The following is a 21,651-nucleotide window of genomic DNA, read 5'->3' as shown; positions in this document are numbered from 1 at the left end:
ACGTGTTCTTCGGAAACTGCGTTTCCGACGCTTTGCGTGGAAGATGCCTTGGAGGTTACGTCAGTGGGTGCATAGTCTCCCACCTGATAGTGCACGTACTGGGTCACGTGATCGTCTTGTTGCCGGTAGTTTGGGTACTTAACTATCCGGCGCCATTTACTCGCTGCTTCTGATCGCTTCTTGACAGTGGCTTTTCTCTTGCTTGGATTTTGGTGTTTTTGACCTTGGATTACGTCTTTGGATACGCTCTCGGATTGCCCTTACTTTGTCTCGGAATATTGGCCTCGGATTGTTCTTTGGATATTCTTGCCTAGTGATTTTGGTTAAGTAGAGTTTGGACCTGGGAGGTTGGGAGACCTCTTGCCTTTTTTCCTATTGTTCCTTCCTTTTCCCTTTCCTCTGTTTTCCTGTCCTTCCTCCCTGGGTAGTCTTAGGCGTCATAGGCGTCCTCGTGCCGGCGGGAATAGGCTTGGTGCTGGACTAGAGACTTCCTGAGCACCCCATAGGCGTCCTCGTGCCGGCGGGAATAGGCTGGGTGCTGGATTAAAGACTGCCTCTACACCTTTGTGCCGTCTGGACCAGTGGCGGAGAGACTTCACACGATTGCAGCGGAAGACTGGAAGGGGATTCATTGGAAACGACAACCTCTAGAGAACCAGGGTAAGATACCTTACCTTCCTTACCATTCTCTGTATCTTGCTATCTGGTACTTATTGCATATTTTCTTTCATATGGTCTCCAGAATCCAACAGTCTAGAGGATAGTCTTGTATGAAACACTTCTGGGTCAAGCCCGTCTCATGCAGGTTAGTCTGTTGATAATTGTTATCCTTAACAGAGAGAGGGTATATTTGGTTGTTAATCAGTTGTAATCTTCTGCAGTTGTTGGAAGGTAACTGGATGTCTCTTCTGTCGTGAAGCTTGAGGTTCGCACTACTCTCCCGATACCAACGACTCTACATCATCATCTTCCGATCAATTAGTCTCTCAGTCTGTCCTTTTGTACCCCTGAGAGACACATTGATAGGAAGAAATATTTTCTTCACGACGGGTCAACAAGGAGCCGTGCTTAAGGATATCTGACAGTCATCTATCCTCCTCTTTGCCAGGATGAGGCGGAGGTTAGAAAGTGGACAATACCATTTTCTGCCCTACATGAAAATCTGAAATTATTTTGGGTAAAAACAAAGGCTTAACCCTAAAAACAAGCTTATCCTTGTGAAAGAATGTTAGCAAAGGGTGGCTTGGATGAAAGTTCCTGCAATTCACACTCTACGGGCTGAGGTTAATGCTACCAAGAGAATGGTTTTAAATGTTAAGGTTAACGGACATGAATGTAAAGGTTCAAAGGGTGCACACATCAGAAATTTTAATACCAGATTAAGGTCCCAAACGGGAACCTAGAAAAGATGTGGGAGAAGACATTGGTGAGTCCTTTTAGAAATTGCGTAACCAGTGGGATTTTGAACTATGAGCAGTCTTCAGACTAGTGCTTAAAGATGTATAGCACCGCCAAATAGCCCTTAATAGTTCCAACCTGGAGCCCCCAGATTGGCTGAGGATAGTAGAAAAGAGAACATCTGTTTTGCATAGAAAAGGGTTTACATTCTTGTCTTTGCACCAGTTGCAGAATTTGTTCCAAGGACTTTGTTGCTGGCCTCATGGCTGAAAGAGCAAAATCTCCATTACGTCATCCAGGAGGTCCCAATCCCTGTATCTCAGTCTTTCAGAAACCATGCGTGTAGGCAGAGTGTCTTAACCTCTGGATGGAGAACCCGACCCTCCTCATGCGAGAGAAGGTCCTCACTTAATGGAAGACGTATTGAGGGCAGAAGGTCGGGGGAACCACGTCCCCCCGAGCCAAATCCGAGGGAATTAGAATCATGTGTTCCCAATTATGTGAGGAATGACGGGGACCGGAGGAAACGCGTGCAGGAGTGGAAACTCCCAGTTCACTACGAACCCATCCCCTAGAGCGAAATTCCCTGGAGCACTACAGTGCACACTTCCGGTTGACACTGGTCATGAACAGATCTACTTGAGGGGTTCCCAAAGGGTGAAGATCTCCTGAAGGACTTCCTGAGCTAGTTCCCACTCGTGGGAGACTGCACTGACTGCTCAAAGCATCAGCCGCAGTGTTCTGTTCTTCGGCTAGGTGAACTGGCGAAAGAGATTCCTTCTTGGATTGCCCAGTACCAGAGCTGCATTGCCTCTCTGCACAGGGGTAGTGACCCTATACCACCTCCCTTGTTGAGGTAGTGCATGGCCACTGTGCTGTCTGTCATTATCAGGACATTCTTTCCCTGTACCTTCAGCGCAAGTCCGATTGCAAATCAGCTCCAAAAGATTGATATGTAGTTTGGACTCCGATGGAGACCAACGATTGTCAGATAGTTGATGTGGGCTCCCACCACGTGAGTGAGGCATCTGTCACTACTGTTATCTCTGGCCATGGGTTGCCAAAAGGGTAAGGGTTCTCCCTTCAGAATGTTGTCCTCGCAGGCCCACCACAGGAGATCCGGCGCGACCCAGCTCAGATCCTGAAGAAGGTCTGACATCTTGCCTGAGAATTGAGACCACAGAGTCCTAAAGGCCCATTGGAGGGATCTAATTCTCAGACGAGCCTCTGGTACCAGAAAAATGCAGGAAGCCATGAGGCAGAGCAACCTCAAAAAAAATCAAAGGCCGTAAGACGCTGGGAACTTTGAAATTTGGAGACCATCTGTAGAATGTCTTGAGCCCTCAACTCTGGTGGTGAGCTCTTTCCAAATGATGTATCCAGTACAGACATGAATGAACTGGAGCTTTTGAGTTGTCATATGGGACAACTTGTAATTGAGGGAGAAACCCAGTCAGGAAACAGTGACAGGTGACGTTGAGACTATCTAGGACTTGTTCGGGAGAACGCACCCAGATCAGCCAATTGTCCAGGTAGTGGTAGACATGAATCCCCTCCTCGTCCGAGACACGCTGCCACTACTATCACCACCACCATCAGTTTGGTGAAAAGCCTTGGGGCGGAGGTCAGCCCAAACAGCAGAACACAAAACTGATAATGAGAACCGCCAATGGTGACCCTCAGGTATTTTCTGTGCTTGAGAAGGATTGGCACATGAAAATAAGCATCTTAAAGGTCCAATGACATCACCCAATCCTGGAGTTGGAGGGCCCGAAGGATCTGAGAAAAGGTGACCATCTTAAACTTGTCCTTCCTGAGGAACTTGTTCAAATATCTCAAGTCCAAGATGGGTCTAAGTCTTCTGTCTTCTTGGGTATTAGGAAATATGGAGAGTACCATCCCTTGTTGTTCTCTGCTATAGGCACTGGTTCTATAGCACCTTTCTCTAGCAAGGTCAACATTTCTAGCAAAAGGAGCGGATCTGGAAACCTCAAAGAGCTGCTCCCTGGTGGATGGTTCTGAGGTCTCTGAATGAAAGGAAGGCAGTAACCGTCGTCTATGTTTCCAATGCTCAAGTATCCAAAGTACTGTCTTGGCATTCTTTCAGAGGCTGAGACAGCTCGCCTCCCACTGGTCAATTATGACTCAAGACCCCAGAGAGGATTTGAGGTGGCTGATGCAGTGGCTGTTGGTAAGGATGCCCCTGCTTGAGTGGGCTTTGCACCTCTCCCTCGTCCACCACGAGGGAATCTTCTTTGGCCTTTGACCAACCATTCCTCTCGCTCTTCCAACTGAGTAGTAGCAAAAAGATCTACCCCCCCCCCCCCAAGGCTGTCCACTGGGGCGGAAAGTCAGAGGCTGCCAAATAGCGGTACCTAAGTATTTGAGTGCCGCTTTTGAGGTCTGGAAACTCAAGGCTTTCCTCAGCCTTGTTGCCAAAAAGGTGAGACTTGTCAAAAGGCATGTTGAGGAGTCTGGATTGCATATCCGGCGCAAATCCCGACCTCAACCACACAAATCTGCGTATTATGGTGCTTGTTTCCATGAATCTGCTGATGCCATCACATAATCCAGATAATTGAAGAGACTCACACAAGGCTTCCTTGCCATCTCTAACAATAGCCAAGAACCAGTCTCTTTCCTCCCCCTCTGTAATGTGTTCTGACGCCATGGAAATACAGTCCCATAGAGTGAAAGAGAATTTTGCGAGGGCACAGGTAGAGTTGGCAGATTTAAGCACCATGCTCCTGAAGAAAATACTTTTCTTGCCCATCCATCTACTCTCTTATCACCCCGATCTGGAGGGATAGTTGGATAAGCTGCTTGCTTGGAAGTTGCAGTAGCTGCCTCTACCACCAGACTCTCTGGAGTGGGGTGTTTAGACAGGTAGTCTGGGTCACTACTAGAAGCGCAGTATTTTTTGGTCTATTTTTGTTCACTGCCGGATTAGTTTCTAGCGTCTCTCAATTTGCGGTCACCCTTTCTTGGAGAGCAACATGAAATGGTAAAATAGGATCCATTTGTGGACCCTTATTAAGGATGTCCTTCAGATCATCCTGTTCAAAGGGGAGTGTAGGCCTCCTCCACCACATAGAGTCTACAACTTTAGACAGTTGTATATATGTAGCATCTGCATGCTCACCAGCCACGGGTCTACCAAAATCCAGCTCAGGTTAAGTGTCTACCCCAATAGCCATTTGCAAATTATCATAAAGATCTTTCAATCTCAACTCTTCCGAAATAAAAGCTTTCATGCACATTGGGTGTGTCAAATTGAAAGACCAAAAGGGGCATCATTGTCTGATGGCTCATTCTCCTCCTAAATCGAGATAGGAGACTTTAAATACTTTCCTTGGTAAAGGAATATAGGTTGTGTCAGGTATAGTCATCGAAGGCTTAAGAAATTGTGAACTCTAAGCTTGAGGAGCCGAAATCTTTTTCGGCTTCGATGGCACCATTGGTTTAGATGGCACGGCTGGCGTCAAGTGCACGGCTGGCATCGATGGAGTTGACGGACTCGACATCAAGTTATGCTTGCGGCTCGAAGAATCCTTCGATGACTTGTCATAACGTCGAGGCCTCTAGGTTGAGCAGGATGGCATGGTTGACCGTGTCAAAGGCAGAAGAGATGTTCAGGAGAGCAGTTTCTGTGCATCTTGCAGCTCTGAAGCCAGACTGATGGTCATGGAGACAACCAACAGATTCAGTGTGATTAAGCTGGGAGATGGCCAGTTTTTCCAGGAGTTTGCCCAGAAAATGAGAGATGGAGATTGGGCGGTAGTTAGCAGAGCAGGAGTGGTCGGCTGTGTGTTTTAAGAGGGTGCACAAGGGAGTGCTTCGGGAGGGCGGGGGGGGTGTGGGGGAGGATACTCCGGTGGCAAAGGAGTGGTTACGGAAGTCGGCCAAATCAGGAGCCAGGGTGTCAATGTGGTCCTTAATGGTTTTAGAGGAACAGGGGAGAACCTGTTTCAACGAGACTTTCATAAATCAGACTTGTCTAGCAACAGCTATGTGGTCCTTTGTAATTAGTCTCACATGGCATCTTGGCTGTTGCTGGTGGAAGATGTGAAATGTGACCTTCGCTCTAGGTAAGTTACAGATTTCTCATTCTCAGCCAAGTCGTTCAGAGGAGGCAGAGCTTCAAGACTGTACCGGCACTGCGTTCATGTAACTTGTAACTCACATACACCAATGGCTTTGGGATGGGTATCAACTTGGAGGTAATTTACTTGTTTCTTTTTCAGTTTTACAGGTTCTTTACTCCTGCAGAAGAGCCATTAAATTGCTAAGAACTAACACAATAAAATGTATGTTTGTGTGCAAGGGCACCTGGTGCATTGTAAGCGGCGGATGGGATGACCACAATAAATGATCTCTGGATCCAAATAACCGGACAAACACAAGGAAGATGGCAAAATAGTACTTTATTGTCCATTCAATATAGGGTTTGTCATACCATCGCCCATTTTGATTTTGCTAAGTTTTTGGCTGCAATCTTTGGGGGATGAGGGGGTTGGTTACCCCCCTCCAAATCTCCCATCAGAGCCATTGACAAGCTACTCCCAACACCCTCCTACCCCTTATATCTATACCCACCCACCTCCCTCCCTTATTTTTCAAATGAGTTTTTGCAGCAAAAACAAATTTAAAAAGCTGCTAAAAAATAAATAAATAAAAAAACCCACTGATACCCAATAAAGAAGGGAAACCTGGCGAGCAAAACTAATCTCAGCTCACACACTCAATGCATTTCGGTTACACAAAAGGTTTTCTACCTCAACATACGTCAGCTATGATGTCATCCTACGTGGTTAACAGAAACTACTGGGTGGAGGGATTGGAAGCCCCTTATCTGGTAGGCACGCCTTAAACCACCTGTAAGTACGTAAAATACATACAACATAGCAGCGGATAGGCCCTTATAACAATGTGTGGTCCACCATTACATTGGACATCATGATTGGTTGGTACTCTTACCAACCCTGAACATTCGGCTCATTAGCAGCAAGTAAACAACGAAACCCAGGTCCGAGAAAACAGACAACTGCCTTCCTTAGCAAATTAGCCTAACACCTCTCATCAGTTAAACCCTAAGCCAAAGCCAAAGCTGCTTCTTTGTAGTTGACCTTGCTGACGGTTCTCTTCCTCTGAACTTTAAAGGGAGTGAAGGTACGTTGCCATCTTCGTCTGGAACTTTATGAATAGGCTTGGTCTTCCATTCGTGGACCACATGTGAGGAGACCATGATTTTGTCCATTCTGACCCTTCTATTTGATTCAATTATATTGGGCGCTATTACTCGGATCAGCCTCTGGAGACTTTGTTGCTCCATCCTGCATGTGCTTTCCATGTCTTTCATTGAACAATACTTGGCAACCGCAACTGTTCACTCCTTTAATAATCTAAGAAATATGTCCCGAGTACATGGCTTATCCTGATACTCCTTTCAAGCCATATAGTTGCTCTTACAGCAGCATTCTTGATTCTGAGCCAAACAAATACACTTTGTTCTTGCACAAATTTGTATTCCAGTGCCTGTCAGCATTGCAGTTTTAGTTGTCCTTCTCAAAGCTTCTCGCTTACTGTTATACAATGTTGAGGTCCATTTTCTCAACATGCTGCTTTACTCGTGTTCCATTTCTTACTTTTAGCAAGCTTCTATACTTTGTGTTTCTGTACAATATATATCCCCATTACATCTCCTGTCAATCATCTTCTCATATATGTTCACTTTGTCACTTCAGTCACAGTTTAATGAGCTTTCGAAAACTCAACCCCCAGTAGTCTCTGAAGCTACAAATGGAGTGATGGTTATGGTTGATGAGTCAACCCCCTCCCCTGATAGTCCATCAGCTCTAACCGACATAATTGATCTTCATGCCTCTGAACAGTCCCAAGATTCTTTAATGACGACTCACACAGGCGCGAAAACTGCTGGACAATCAGGGTTGCATTTCATCGCCCGAAAGGCGAAGAAATCGTTTTTAAGAGCTCAAAAACGGTCAAACTCCACCAAAATCAAGCAGAAAGCCTCAGCCCAACCCAGAGTCATAGTTGAGAAACCTTCAACATCCATAAATGAAACCGGTACTGATCCCTCCACAAAGTCTCGATCGAATGTAGATGGCTTGGCAGTAAACATTCTGGAACTGAATGAGGAAAGTAAGAAACATCTACAGATTAAAGTTGTAGGAAACTGCGATGTCCCTGTGCCTTCTTCTAAACCAGCTGCAAAACCTATTGAAAAGACGCAATCCCAACTACACACCTTTTTTCCAAGTGCAGAAAATAAAAAGGTGGCAACTTCTATAATAGCAGACATTTGCCGCCAACAAGCACAAAAAATTGATACTTTGATACCCGTGACAAACAGCAAGGGTCTCCAGAGGGGTTTTGATCTCCAGGCTGAGGTTAATCACACTGTCCCAAACAATCTGGAGAAGGGGGATCCTGGGTTGGATCCGCGCGCACTGAACAAGTCGGTGAGAGGTGGATTCTTTTGCTAAGGGTGGAGCTAACACAAAGGCCAAATTCGATGACCCCTTCTGTTGGGAATCTCTTATTCTCAGAGACCCCCAGAGAGATTAAACAAATACTTGGCTGGGCGAGTGATCCCAGCCTAAATGGAACATTAGGAATTAACAAGTCATTTTTGATGAACGCATTCTATCAGATTCCTTCACTGCGGAACCTAGCCACGAAAGACATTGAATGGGTCAAACTGGTAAGTCATACCAACTGTAGAGTGCTGTGTAAATTTCAGTCCCAAATTATCACCAAACTCGTTCTCGATTATAAGGACAATTTTGGGACTTTGGGACTATATCCATTCTTGTTTAGTGACATGGATGATGCATGGTCCTTTCTGGATTTCATCCCACCTGTATCTCAGCCCAAAGTGGTCTGGATTTGACAACCAATGGGGACCAAAGCAGAGAATTAGCACAGCAATTTGCGTCGATTACTCATGCACTAAGTGGCCTAACGTGGTTGGAGCCACTTATTAAAGTGGCAGACTCAATGAAGGAGGGTACTTCCACTTCATAACCTTTTAGTATTGCTCGCTCATCATGGAACTGCTGTGGCGTAAGGAATCTCGATGCCTGGCACAAAATCGTGATCCTACTTTTACAAGAAACTATGTCTTTGAATGACATAGCTTTAGAAGGCTATGTGTCCTTTATTGTACTAGCTCGCCGGAACCAGACAGGTCGTCCTAGTGGTGGCATCGCTATTCTAATCAAAAATAGCTTAAGATTTACGGCAAAGCCCAGGGATAAATCTGATGCCTTTTTAATGGTTTAAATGAGTATTACAGGTGACATCATGTACACATTTTTGTTGCTATCAATTTATTGGAATCCAAAGGCTGGATTGCTGGAAACCACTAAAGGCAATAAATCGGACATTGACCAGTGCCTCGATCTATCCACTGCATGACATTTTGATAGGTGGAGATCTTAATGCATGTCTGGAAATAGATGGAAAAACAATAAGCCGATTGTTATGCTACCCCTTATGCAAGGAAAGCGCAAAGCAGAGGGAAGCTTTGGACTGAGTTCTTTGAAGCCTGGAATATTTATCCAATCTCCCTTGCTCCTGACAGCCCAATAGCTTCCTGGCAGCATGGTAACTCCCAATCCCTAATTGATTATTTCTTGGCATCACCAGAGATGTCGGGTCTTATCGACCCGAAGGTAATCTCTAATGTTGGCTTGGGTGATCATAGCCTGCTGTGCACGAGGTTACATCTCGCTCCCAAAACCTTTGAGACATCGATTGCTATGGGTATGATTGAGAGTGACCGACAAGCTCTTGCAGTACGATGGAACCCAGGAACTTGTCGAAGACTTGTGTTTTTGGTTAGCAGGGATCTGGTGGTCTGCACTGACAAGTTGGCCTCTTCCGCCTTTCTAGACAAGGTCATCAATATTAATCTAATGATGATTTGAGGCCATCTGGCGACCCTTGCCAAAGCCTCGCCGAGTGATCTAGATCCTAAGCTTTTGCATAAATACCTACCAGCTATAAATGCTTTAAAACGTCTCAAAAACCATGATCTTTGAGCCACTAAGCGAAATTATGCAGGCTCTGTATTATTTATGCCAGTAAAAAAAAAAAAAAAAGACATCGATAGTGGCCAAATCGAATCAAAAAGTGAAGGAAATTCATCATGATCGTTATAATTTTGAGAATCAACGCATGATTGAACTTTTATGCAAGTGCAACACAAGGGATCTATAGGCTATTTTAAGAAACCCTACAGGCGTACCAGGCAATCGCATGGTGGCTTTAATATCTGGACCCACTTGGTAGGCCTACTTTGGGAAAAATATGATCTGCCTCTGTTATTTAGAACAGGAGTTTGATATACCACTGATTGAGATTCCATCTAGATGCCAATGGGAGAAAAAAGATGTATTCTGGGCGATCTCGAAATAGAAGTTTTCCAAAGCAGTAGGACCTGATGGGCTTCCACCTTGTGTCATCAACGATGACCCAAACTTTTTGGCAAAGCACCTGCTCACACGACATCAACTGATATTTCAAACAGGACTAATACCTCCATCTTGGTTTATGGCAATAATTATCCCAATCCATAAAAAGGGGCCACTGGACAATCCTGTAAACTTAAGGCCCATTGCCTTGATTGATGTAGCAGCGAACATTTTTGCTCGTTTCATTTTGAGCGAATTGGAAGTCTTTGTCACCACAGCTGGTATATTTATTCAAAGCCCAGGTCGGTTTTTGTAAGGCGATGGGCACACAACTAAGTGCGACCATTCTCGCACATCTTTTGATGTCATCACGCACCTTGTCCAATGGTCCCATTTACATGGCATCATTGGACCAATCATCAGCATTTGACAGTGTTCTCCGCAATCGCCTATGGAGGAAAATGCTGGCCTACAGAATTCCCTCACTTGTTAGGGTTGATTGCGCTTTTGCATCAAACACCTAATACAGGGTACTTATCAACTCTGAGAACTACTGTCTGACATTTCCACTAGAATTGGGGTGAAGCAGGGCTGCAACCTGGCTGCGGTCCTATTTAATTTGTATTTGGCTGATATTGAGAAAATATGGGACGTGAATGACATCTTCCCTGTCAAATTGGGCAAGTTGCGCCTGAACTGGTTGGCTTTCGCTGACGATGTCATTTTCTCGACTGAACAGCCTTTGGGTTGCAGAATAAGCTGAACCATTTCCAGCAGTATTGTCACCTGAACAATCTGACGATTAACTCAGCCAAGTCAAATATTATAGTCTTCACGGCTAAGAGAAAACCATATGTGTTCAAGTAGAACGTTGACTCAAATCAGATCAATATTATGAGTAAGATCACCTAGTTGGGCTATCAGCTTTCCAACAGCAACTCTGTTACTAAATGGCATGGAGTCCTAAACTCTAAACTAGTGGAATTGACTGCTCAGATGAGACTCATATCATCGCCATTGCAAGTTCTCTATACTTCCCTTGATATACTTTTATCAACTGAAGGTCGAGCCCATATTACTGTAGAGCTTTGATCTTTGCTTGTTGAACATGGGCCCTACTTTGAATAAAATTCAAGGCAAAATTTGGAAAAAAGCGTTGGGTCTTCCAGGATACTTGCCTATTTTGATACGCGAATTAGGCCTATATGAACTAGCTGATAGATTCGAATGGCGTATGTTTAATAATTCTATGAAAATACTCTCCCCACCATCGGATTCCCTGTATGAGGACCTTCAGTTGATGCTAATTGCTGATTATCCAGCCTCAATTTCTACCTTTCAAAATTGTATGAACCAGGTGTTAACTTCTTTGAATTTGACGAAGCAAGACATAATTGATCTCCCTGGTTTGTTAAAAAAAACGTTCTACATGAACGCTTGGGCTCACAATGCTGACTTAATTGCAGGATATGCTTCATTTACCACCTATGCTAGATTCAGACATGCATACACTCCACGCAGGCGATATCTGTTGTGCTTTCCCGATAAGAAAGCCAGAATGACCTACATGAGATTTCGACTTGACCTAATCCATACGGGCACCCGCATTAGTAAATGGTTCGGGCAGTGAGAGTCTGGGGTTGGAGAGATCTGCCGGTTCTGTGCAAACCTTAATGAATCAGAATCCTTAGAGCATTTATTTCTGTATTGCCCGTATTTTGAATCACAAAGACTGATATGTTTAGGCACCATATGGGAGTTAGCCCACGCCTTGAACGTCAAATGGTCTGGTTACGGTGGATGTTGGGACTTAACAATCCAATTATACTAGCTACTGTGAGACTCGTGAATATAATGGAGGCTGCACTAAATTAAAAGAATAGTGGGTTGTAAATCTCAAGTGAGGGGGTATAATCATTCCCCTGTGGTGCCAACATGTGTTGCGAAGGAGACATTCTAGCTGAGAAAATCACGACTCTAAAAAGGAGAAGAAATCAGTACCGGCGGCTAGTGCCAATGCTCTTAAAAAAAATGGTGTGGTGGCAAATCGTTTTTTGACCTGGGTGACTTAAGAAAAAAAAATTGTAAGTTTGTAGACATATTATAATTTGTCAATAGTTTTATAAAAACAAATTTTTTGAAACCAATAGAGCTAGTACTGGTGATTTTCTGGCCTAACAATCCTTTTTTAATTTTAGAAGTGTCCTTGTGCAGAAGGATATGAAATACCATCATATTTTAGCAAAAATAGTAGCAAAAAATGTTTGTAAGTTTGTAGACATATTATAATTTGTCAATAGTTTTTATTTTAATGAGATGAAACAGTGAAGATTTGTAATTATTTTGCTTTGAGATATGAAATATTGTATACTTGTTCTTTGAATTACTTTTTGTAAAGGTGCAATTAATTTTACTACCAAAAAAAAAAAAAAAAACACACTTCAGTCACATCTTCATTCTTTAGCTATCCACGTGTTGATTTCAGTGCATCAACCTGTCTGTTTCCTCATGATGTCACTTTGCATTTGTCTGACTTTACTTGTAGCTCTGCTATGCCCAGTGGTGTCTGCAGGCTTAGGTCTATCGTATAAGTTCGGGGTTACATTTGATACAGTGATCTGAGTGCATAACATCTCTCACATCTTCGATGCAGTGTTGGGATGATACCAGGTGTCACACATAGCGCTTCTTGCTGTTCTTCCAATATGACAGAGGCGAGGGGGGGGGCTCTATAAATGACATACATCTGCTTCTCTACATTTTGATTTGTTTTCTTCATATTGTTGGTATTATTTGCAATTTATTTTAGGCAATGTAGGAGGATAGAATGAGTTACATCCTCGTTTATATAATAATTGTAACACCAAGTGGCAGGCTACAAGAGACGATGGGCCTGGCATGTGGAGGTGATCACCCCCAATCTCCCTGATGGGAGGGGGGGGGATAGAGGGGAGAGGGTGGTTCCCTCATGTAATGTTTAGCAACATTTCTGCCTCGAAGAAGGGGTGCCATCTCCTGCTCCGTCCAGAAAAGGAGGATCAAAGATTGTTGGAAGACTATGAAAGTAAGACTAATTTGCTTCTGAACATAAGCAGATCCACAATCGCAGCAAAGAGGAATTAAAAAAGGACGGCCTGACAATACCATATACTCCATGACTGCTCTTCTTGACTGAAGTAATGTCTTTGGTGCCTTCTTTCTTTTTGCAGAGTTTTCCTGCCCTCTTGGGCCACAAAGCACATACCAGGGCATGCATTTTTGCAGGAAAGAGCCCCAGAATCCTGGTCAGTGCTGTGTGTAAATAGAGCAGGGTGAAGCTGGGAGCAGGACTGCCTGGTCCCAATTCACACTTCAGTCAAGGGATGCCTTTTGCTGGGCAGATATGGGGAAACTTGCTATCCACGACTGACAGCCACTACCAGTTTAAATGGTGCAGATCCTTCCCACTGGTGTGCGGAGGCAACTGCCAGCTGGAATTTCAGATAAAGTCTGGAGGCATTCTAGAGGATGTCCACTGGAACCAAGAGTTTAAAGAACAGTCAATGCAAATGAGAGCCGAAGGACTGCTCTGGCGGGAACAAGCATTTCCAAAGCCAGCCACCGAGAAAACTCGGTATGTTCTTCTGCAATCAGGGAAGACCTTTGTCAGTGTTTTCCACCTCTAGACTGGTGGGCCCAAATAGTCTAGTGTCCTGAATGGATGTCTTGCCGGCAGTGGACTTCAGAAGGGGGCAGGGTGTCATTGCTGCACCGGACATAGAAGCCAGTGACTTGGCAGCAAAATTGTGGCCTAGAACAGCTGCTCTCCACTGAGAAGAAGGGCCAATCTGAAGCCTATGCTTTACCACCAGGAATATCAGAGCCTGACTGACCGGTGTGACCTCACAAACCTACCACAACTAGAGAGTCCATGGGGTCATGATTTATCATGCTAGTTGTAGTGGTCACCTTTCAATCTAGCCTGTCCAGTCCACGTAGTGGATTCAATTGTGCCGACACCAAAACCCAGATCTCCTAAGTCTAAGCCTTACTGTACAGCCTGCCCACAGAGTACTTAAAACTGGTGTGAAAAAAACGTTGCTTATCTACTAGATTGGTCTCTGAGAATCCCATACCTTTGCAGATTTTGAAAATCCCTACCAACACTCGCTAATTTTCAATGTGGAGAGTCTAACCGAATTCAGCTAGCAGTTTCATGTGCTCTTCCTTTTACGGGGGTGCATGAAGATTTCATTGCTCATGGTGAGGACACCTTTTAGTCATGGGGTATGGCCAAGTACATTTGCGGATATCTTCGAAGTGTCACACGTGCATGGAAAACATGTACAGGACTCCTTGCTCAAATTCAACGGATGAAACCTTGCCCTCAAGTACAGCATGGAAAAAACAAATGCCAGCCAAGTCTGCAACCAGGTTGATTGTTTTGGTGTGATGAGTATTTCTCAACAGATTGCATCATTGGATAGTGGCCAGTCTACACGTAAATCTGCCCAGTGGCTTTTCCTAGAACCGTGTACCAAAAATAGCCCACAATAGCCAATCAGGTATTCTACCCAAAGCTCCTGAGAGAGGAATATTGTTGTTTATTGTGAAACATTCATGAAATTGTTTTCACATTAAAAACATATAAAGAAGAAAAACACAATACCAAACAATGTCTAAAATCCATTAAGAACAAATCGAACATTACAATTAATTTGAGTATCTTATTCAGTCTAATGGTTATAAAAACGTGCCCATTGAGAAAAGTCAAACATTACTGCTCTGAATATGATGCTATAAAAAGAAATGTAATGATTAAAACATACTAATCCCAGTTTAAGAAAACAAATCTTTCAAAAAGCAAAGTGCTGCTAGAGCCCAACAGTTACTCCCAGATGTCATAATTTGTTGCCATACATACCCTGCAAATGGAATTTTAAAGTCACAAAGAAGAGATTCGAAATGCAAAGTGTGAATATCTTTCAAGGCCTCACACTCCAGTAGCACATTTCAAAAGTAAAAAAATGTCCTTCCATGACACATGCGCAGCGATTGACAAAAGACCCAACTCCTAGCGCAAGACGGCAGCAGGGACCCATGGTGGCAATACCAGCACCCTCTCCCATAGCCTACCTTCAAGCTTGGCCCAATTATCACTCTGGTAAAATAGCAAGGTTGCAGCTTCATACACCACTATTGGGAGCACCTTTTTATTATAGAACTGTACAACCGAGGCCACTGAGAATTGACCAAACTTTTGTTGATTTTAACAGCCAAAGTTGTACTCTTGGTCTTCTGATAAGGGAGGGTTTTGTTACAGCCAAGTCCCTCAGTTAAAAAAAAATCGCAGGTAAACGAAATTAGAGACTTGGTCCAAAATCGACTCCTCCAAAACACCTATATTTTGGGTAATGTGGCACATTCCCAGATCTAAACGGGAAACGTTCGATTTACCAATGTTATTCGTAAGTTTGTTGCGTCTTGTATACTCTGACAGGTCCGTAAGTACCCTAAACACGTGACTCAATTATCTACTTACGGAGTTGAAGACAGTAACATAATGCAATCACTATAATACAAACCACACACAGCTCATTACCCTGAAACCACATGGCTGATGGGCACAGTCAAGACGCCCTTCCCCCACAAAGCCCCATAAGGGGATCCTTCTATTTAGGGAAATCACCAACCCCCAGACAACAGATAAGGACATTGTTATGCCCCCCACCCTCCTACTTAACAGATACACAAAAAGGTGTTTGGAAAGTTTGCAAGACACAAACACCATGTGTGAAGGCCTTCAAAGTAAAATCTAAAACCGCATGTTATCTAGCATTAACGCATGCAAATATACTCACTCTGGTCAAAGATTATAGGCCATGTATCCAAGGAATTCTCAGATTCAGATGATGAATTTAGTCCTATTGTACCAGTCTGAGTGCATTCTACAGTCTGAGTTGTATACTGCTGTATGTCACTTAAAACCACGTAGCTTGGATGGTAGTGGTGGATCAAATAGCAAAGCACCCGTCCATCTGAGAAAGATACTGTAAAGTTTTCCACCTGTATTAATAAAGAAGAAATGTTTAGTGCCATGTAGCACAAAAGAATTGCTTTCATTTTGTGAGAACACTTCATAGAATATATATTTCGGTGTGTGTATATAAAAATCGTTAAGTGGTATCTGGGCAGAAAGCAGTCTTACGCATAGGAAGAGCTGTACTCTTTCCCTTTCTAGCATAGGATAATTTCACCTCAAACCTGCAAAACCACCAGCGATTACCAGTGAGCCTGCAGCACACTTCTCGCGTGCATTGACCAGTTTCAATAAACTAGGTAGATTAATGTTTTTGTTAGGACAGACATGATGCCCGGCAATGTTCGGTGTTTCTACACAGGTGGGTAGACACCTTTCTTCAGCTCACTCCATTCCCAATGCAGAGAAATATTCCAATACACTCAACCAAAGACCGGTAAGTGGCCACATAGGTCATGCTTCAATTAGGATGCTCCTGAATATGGCCAAATTGAGCATCCGCAGTACAATTTGTTTCTAGAAGGAACAAGTTACTTACCTGTAACTGTTGTTCTCCAGCATGGGTCTGGCATGGATTCACATGCTCATGAATATTCCCTGTCGTCAGGCTGGGAAGCCTCGGTAAAGAAAAATCAGTATCAGTTTCGTTTCTGATCTGTCTTTCGTAGTAGTAACCAATCACTGATCTCTGCGTCATACTGACCACAGCCAATGACTGCCATCTCCCTAAGCCCCGCCTCTGGCAGCCATCTTCAGATTTGGTAGCACGTGAAGTGGCAGTATGACCAAGTGAAGAGCCGCAGAAGGCTAGGCGGGAGGGTTCGCATGTGAATCCATGCCAGGCCCATGCTGGAGAGCAACAGTTACAGGTAAGTAACTTGTTCCTTCTCCAGCATGGGGTCTGGCATGGATTCACATGCTCATGAATAAAAGAGTACATAGCAGTACACACATGCACAACCACGGGAGGTGGCAAAGGCTCAACATTAAGCATTACATCCAAAACTCAACATTAAGCATTCTTACCTCCTCACCAGGCTCACCTTAGGCTAACAGGTTGCGCAGCACTGCTTGGCCGACCCTGGACTCCTCCCTGGAATCCCGATCGACGCAGTAGAATTTCGTGAAGGTGTGCGTCGACCTCCACGTAGAGGCCCTGCAGATGTCCAGCAAGAGCACACCAGATAGGAACGCCGTGGTAGCTGCGATCGCTCTGGTGGAATGGGCTCTCAGACGGCCAGGCAGCGGTCGGTTTGCCAACCGATGACAGTACATGATACAGCCGGAGAGCCATCTGGAAATGGAAACCTTCGAGAGGGCCTTCCCCTGATTGACAGGTCCAAACTTCACAAAAAGTTGTGACGTCTTCCAAAAACTCTTTGTGCGGTCCTCGTAGAACTTCAGCGCTCTAGCCACATCCAACGAGTACAAAGTCCTGTCAGCCGGCGACGAAGGCGACGGGAAGAAAACAGTTAACAACAAGGGTTCGTTGAGGTGGAAGTCCGACGGCACTTTGGGCATGAAGGAGGGGTGCGTCCTGAGCACTACCCTCGTGTCGTGAAAAGTCAAGTACAGGGGCTTGCAGGAAAGGGCCTGGATCTCTCCCACCCATCGTGCGGAGGTGATGGCCACAAGAACGCTGTTTTCCACGACAAGAACTTCAACAGAGCTGAGTGCAGAGGATCGAACGGAGATCCCATGAGCTTGGTCAGCACCACGTTGAGCTCCCACGCCGGGGACGATCTGAACAGTCCCTTCATGAATTCTTTCACCAGACGATGAGACCACAAAGACGTCCGTCCCGTGGTTCTGGTGTATCGGGAGATCGCAGCAAGATGAATCTTGATGGAAGAGTGCGCCAGCCCAGCCTTGGCCAGCGTCAGCAGGTACGGCAGTACTTGAGGAGCCGTAATCCGTAGAGGATTAATCTTCTGTGCGTGGCACCAGACGGATAACCTCTTCCATTTGTGTCCGTAGCATTTAAGAGTTGAGGACGCCCTGGCCTTTGCAAGAACCTCTCTGCAGTCGGCCGTTATGTCGTAACCTCCAAACTCTAATGCTGCAGGAGCCAGGCCTGCAAGTTCAGCGACTTCGGGTCGTGGTGGAGGATGGCGCCTCCTTCCCTGGAGAGAAGATGCGCGTCCACTGGCAGCTTGATTGGCGGGGACGCTGACAAGCCCAGAAGGTCCGGGAACCATATCTGCCTCGGCCACGCAGGTGCGACGAGGATCATCCTGCACCGTGACCTCTTGAGCTGGTTGATGAGCCGGATAAGCAGCGGCAATGGAGGGAACGCGTATAGAAACAGGCCGTCCCAAGGGAACGAGAAAGCATCGCCCATGCTCCTCGGCTGGGGAAACCGGCTGGCGAACCTCCGGCACTTGGAGTTTGTCGCCGTCGCGAACAGATCGATCTGGGGAGTGCCCCACCGTCGGAAGAGGCGGTCCACTAGATCCTGACGCAGTTCCCACTCGTGGCACGAGCGCAGCTCCCTGCTGAGTGAGTCTGCGATGGTGTTTTTTATCCCTGCCAGATGAAACGGCACCAGAAACATCCCTTGGGCGACTGCCCAATGCCACAGATCCTGAGCCTCCTTGGACAGGGCTGGGGATCTGGTACCGCCCTGCTTCCTGATGTAGAACATGGTGGTGGTGTTGTCGGTGAAGATCCTCACCACCTTGCCCTTGAGGGACGGAAGAAAAGACCTGAGGGCCCAAAATACTGCACGGAGTTCCAGGACGTTGATTTGGAGGGACTTCTCCGTCGGCAGCCAAAGGCCCCTCGCGTGCAGATTTCCGGTGTGCGCTCCCCACCCTTCCAGGGAGGCATCCATGGTCACTGTCTTCTGGTGGTCCGGGGTCTGGAAGTCCATGCCCGCCATCAGATGCGTGCGGGTGCCCCACCACCGGATCGCTCGTCGGAAGCTCTCGTCGAGTGTGATCCTGTCCTCGAAGCTGCCCGTCGTCTGGATCCAGCGAGCGTCCAGGAACTCCGGTAACAGGCGCATCCGAAGCCTGCACAGGCGGATGAGATAAATGCAAGAAGACATCATTCCGAGGAGGGACTTGATGGACCTCACCCTGGCCGCGTCCGCAACCAGCATCCACTGCACCTTGCCCAAGATAGCCCTCGTCCTTTCCTCCGACGGAGAGGCCAGAAGCGCCACTGTGTCGAGCTTCGCTCCCAGAAACAGTGCGTCTTGAGCGGGCAGCAGGTGGGACTTGGCGTAGTTTATGGAGAATCCCAGGTCCGCGAGTAGTTGGACGGTCCTTGCCGTGTGCTCCGCGGCGAGCTCCTTTGTCTTTGCTCGGATGAGCCAGTCATCCAGGTAGGGGTAGACGTGGACCCCCTCCAGGCGCAGCCGCGCCGCCACCGGTGCGAGGCACTTGGTGAACACCCTGGGTGCCGACCTCAATCTGAAGGGAAGGGCTCTGAACTGGTAGTGACGCCCTTGGACCACGAATCTGAGAAACTTTCGGTGTCCCTTTAGGATGGGGATATGGAAGTAGGCATCCTCCAAATCCAACGACGACAGGAAATCGCCCTCCTCCAGTTGACCCAGGACGTGCTGGAGGGTGACCATCCGGAACTTCTGTGCCTTGATGAATTTGTTCAGTCGTCGTAGGTCCAGGATGGGACGCCATCCTCCCATCTTCTTCACGAGGAAGTATCTTGAGTAAACTCTGGAGCCCCGAAGCCTCTTTGGGACGAGCTCGATGGCGCCTTTCTTGAACATCGCCTTTACCTCCAAGAGAAGTTGAGGGACGTGATGTTCCTTCCTGGCCACGGGGGGGGGGGACGCGCGGGCACTTCTTTAGAAACTCGAGCGCGTGACCCTGGGCCAGGGCGTCCAGCACCCAACGGTCAGTGGAGATGGACTCCCACACGCTGACTAAGCTCGCCAGCCGGCCTCCCACCGGGATGCTTCGGTGGGGGCCCGACCCCACGGCCGGTTCAGTCCTGCTTCGACGAGGCTTTGCCGCCTTGTCCTCCTTGGCGACGACAGCGGGGTCCGCCCGACTTGCCTCGTCCCCTGTAGGCTTCCTGTGACAACGAGCGGGCCGCTTGACGATAGGTGGAAAATCCACCGCCGGAACCTTTGGAGGCACCCTGCTTGCCTCCGCCGCTCCGAAAGGGCGGCTGTCGTTGCTGGACGACACCAAGAGCCCCGGCAGTCTCCGTGTCCGTCTTGATGGCTTGTAGGGAATCGTCCACTGTTTTCCCAAACAGGTTGCTCCCGTCGAACGGCATGTCCAAGACTCTGGTCTGCACGTCCTGACGGAAGTCAGTTGCCTTGAGCCATCTACGCCGTCTAAGGCACACGCTGTTGCCCAACTGGCGAAATCCAGTGTCAGCGATGTCCGTCGCTATCGTAATGGCGTGGTCCGACGCCACTTCTCCTTCCTGCAAGATCTCTAGGGCCTCCGCCCTCTTGTCGTCTGGTAGGAAATCCAGCTGGGGGGCGATTTTGTACCACAACTCCCTGTCGTAGCGGGCTACGATAGCCAAGGCGTTAGCAGCCTTAATCGTCATCGCTGCTGATGAGATGACTCTGCGTCCCATCGTGTCCAACTTCTTTCCCTCGCCGTCCAGCGGGGAGGTTGACGTAGAGGCCGAGGCCCCCCCCGCTTTCTTCCTGGCCGCCGCGGAGACGACTGAGTCCAGGGTCGGCTGTGCCCGAAGGCACAAAGGGGCCGCGTCCGGGACCCGGTACTTCTTCTCATACCGATCCCTTCTTGCAGGCTTTGTGGATGGGTTCTTGAGGAGGGCGAGACCCTCATCCCAGATATCGTCCAGTAGAGGTTCAGCGAGGACCGTCTTCCTCTTGGTCTCGCGCCGTTGATAAAGAAAACCTTCCTTCTTCTCTTCCAGGCAGAGCTGGAAAAGCTCGGATGCCCTGGAGATCATGGCATGAAACGATCCAATCTCGTCGGGCGGGGAAGCCCGGAGAGGAGGTGACGACGGGAGATCCTCGTCTTAAACCTCGTCGTCTGTGCCCGTCGCGGCCATGTCAGTCCCCGTATCATCCCCACGGGTCGTGGATGGGGAGGAGGGCTGAGCAGGGCGCGATGGTTGAAAAGAAGGTGGAGGATGAATCCTTCTCTTAGGAGGAGGGCTCCCAGAAGTGCCTGGCTCCGGGTCCCCCGTTGGTGGCAACGGCAATATCATCCTCATCTCCGAGCATAAGGACTGTATAGCCAACAAAATGGCCGCCGAGTTGTCTTGCGGCACTGGTTGAGGGGAGTCCGACGTGCGGTCAGGAGCCCCGTCGGCACCCTCGACGTTCTCGTCGTCTCCTACGTCGGGGTCCCTCCCGACGGGTTGGTCTTCTTCCACGCCAACGCCGTGGCTTAAGACTTCGATCAGCTCCTCCTCAGAGGTTGAGGCCGAATCCACGCCAACCTCCTGCCCCCCCCCCTTTTCTTCTCCGTCAGAGGTTTCACGGGGGTCCTGTTGATGGCCATGAAAGAGGACTCCCTCCGCGGTGGCAGGGAGACCCTGGGCCCCGAGGTCGCCACCACTGGTGTAGCCTCCACAGGCTGAGCCAGGGCCGCCGCGACTGTCTCGATAGAGGCTTTGGCCGGATGGATTAAGGCTTTCACCACCTTAGGTGCGCTCACCGCCTTCTCCTTGGGGGGAGGGTCACCGCCTCGCTCCCCCTCCGATGGGGCCTTCGAGCTCGACCGGGGTCTCTCCAGGAGTTTCGCCGGGTGCTCGGCCTTCCTCTTACCCGAGCCAGAGCATTGGCTCGTGGTTGATGGCGCCGGGGAGGATGCGCCCTGCCTGGCGCCCGTA

At 47.4% G+C, this 21,651-nt stretch overlaps 1 protein-coding gene across 2 annotated transcripts in view; it reads right to left on the bottom strand.

Moving 5' to 3' along the window:
• Positions 1-21,651, bottom strand: part of ASPM (assembly factor for spindle microtubules) — a 1,022,684-nt gene that overhangs the window by 576,277 nt on the left and 424,756 nt on the right. For both annotated transcript variants that reach the window (XM_069641523.1, XM_069641524.1), the window contains exon 15: positions 15,677-15,881. In XM_069641523.1, coding sequence (XP_069497624.1) covers positions 15,677-15,881 — 205 coding nt within the window. The remainder of the gene's footprint in view (positions 1-15,676; positions 15,882-21,651) is intronic.

The sequence above is a fragment of the Ambystoma mexicanum genome, chromosome 1q, assembly GCF_040938575.1.
Source record: "Ambystoma mexicanum isolate Mex_15411 chromosome 1q, UKY_AmexF1_1, whole genome shotgun sequence".
Lineage (NCBI taxonomy): Eukaryota > Metazoa > Chordata > Amphibia > Caudata > Ambystomatidae > Ambystoma > Ambystoma mexicanum.
This window is presented reverse-complemented; position numbering and strand designations above follow the sequence as displayed.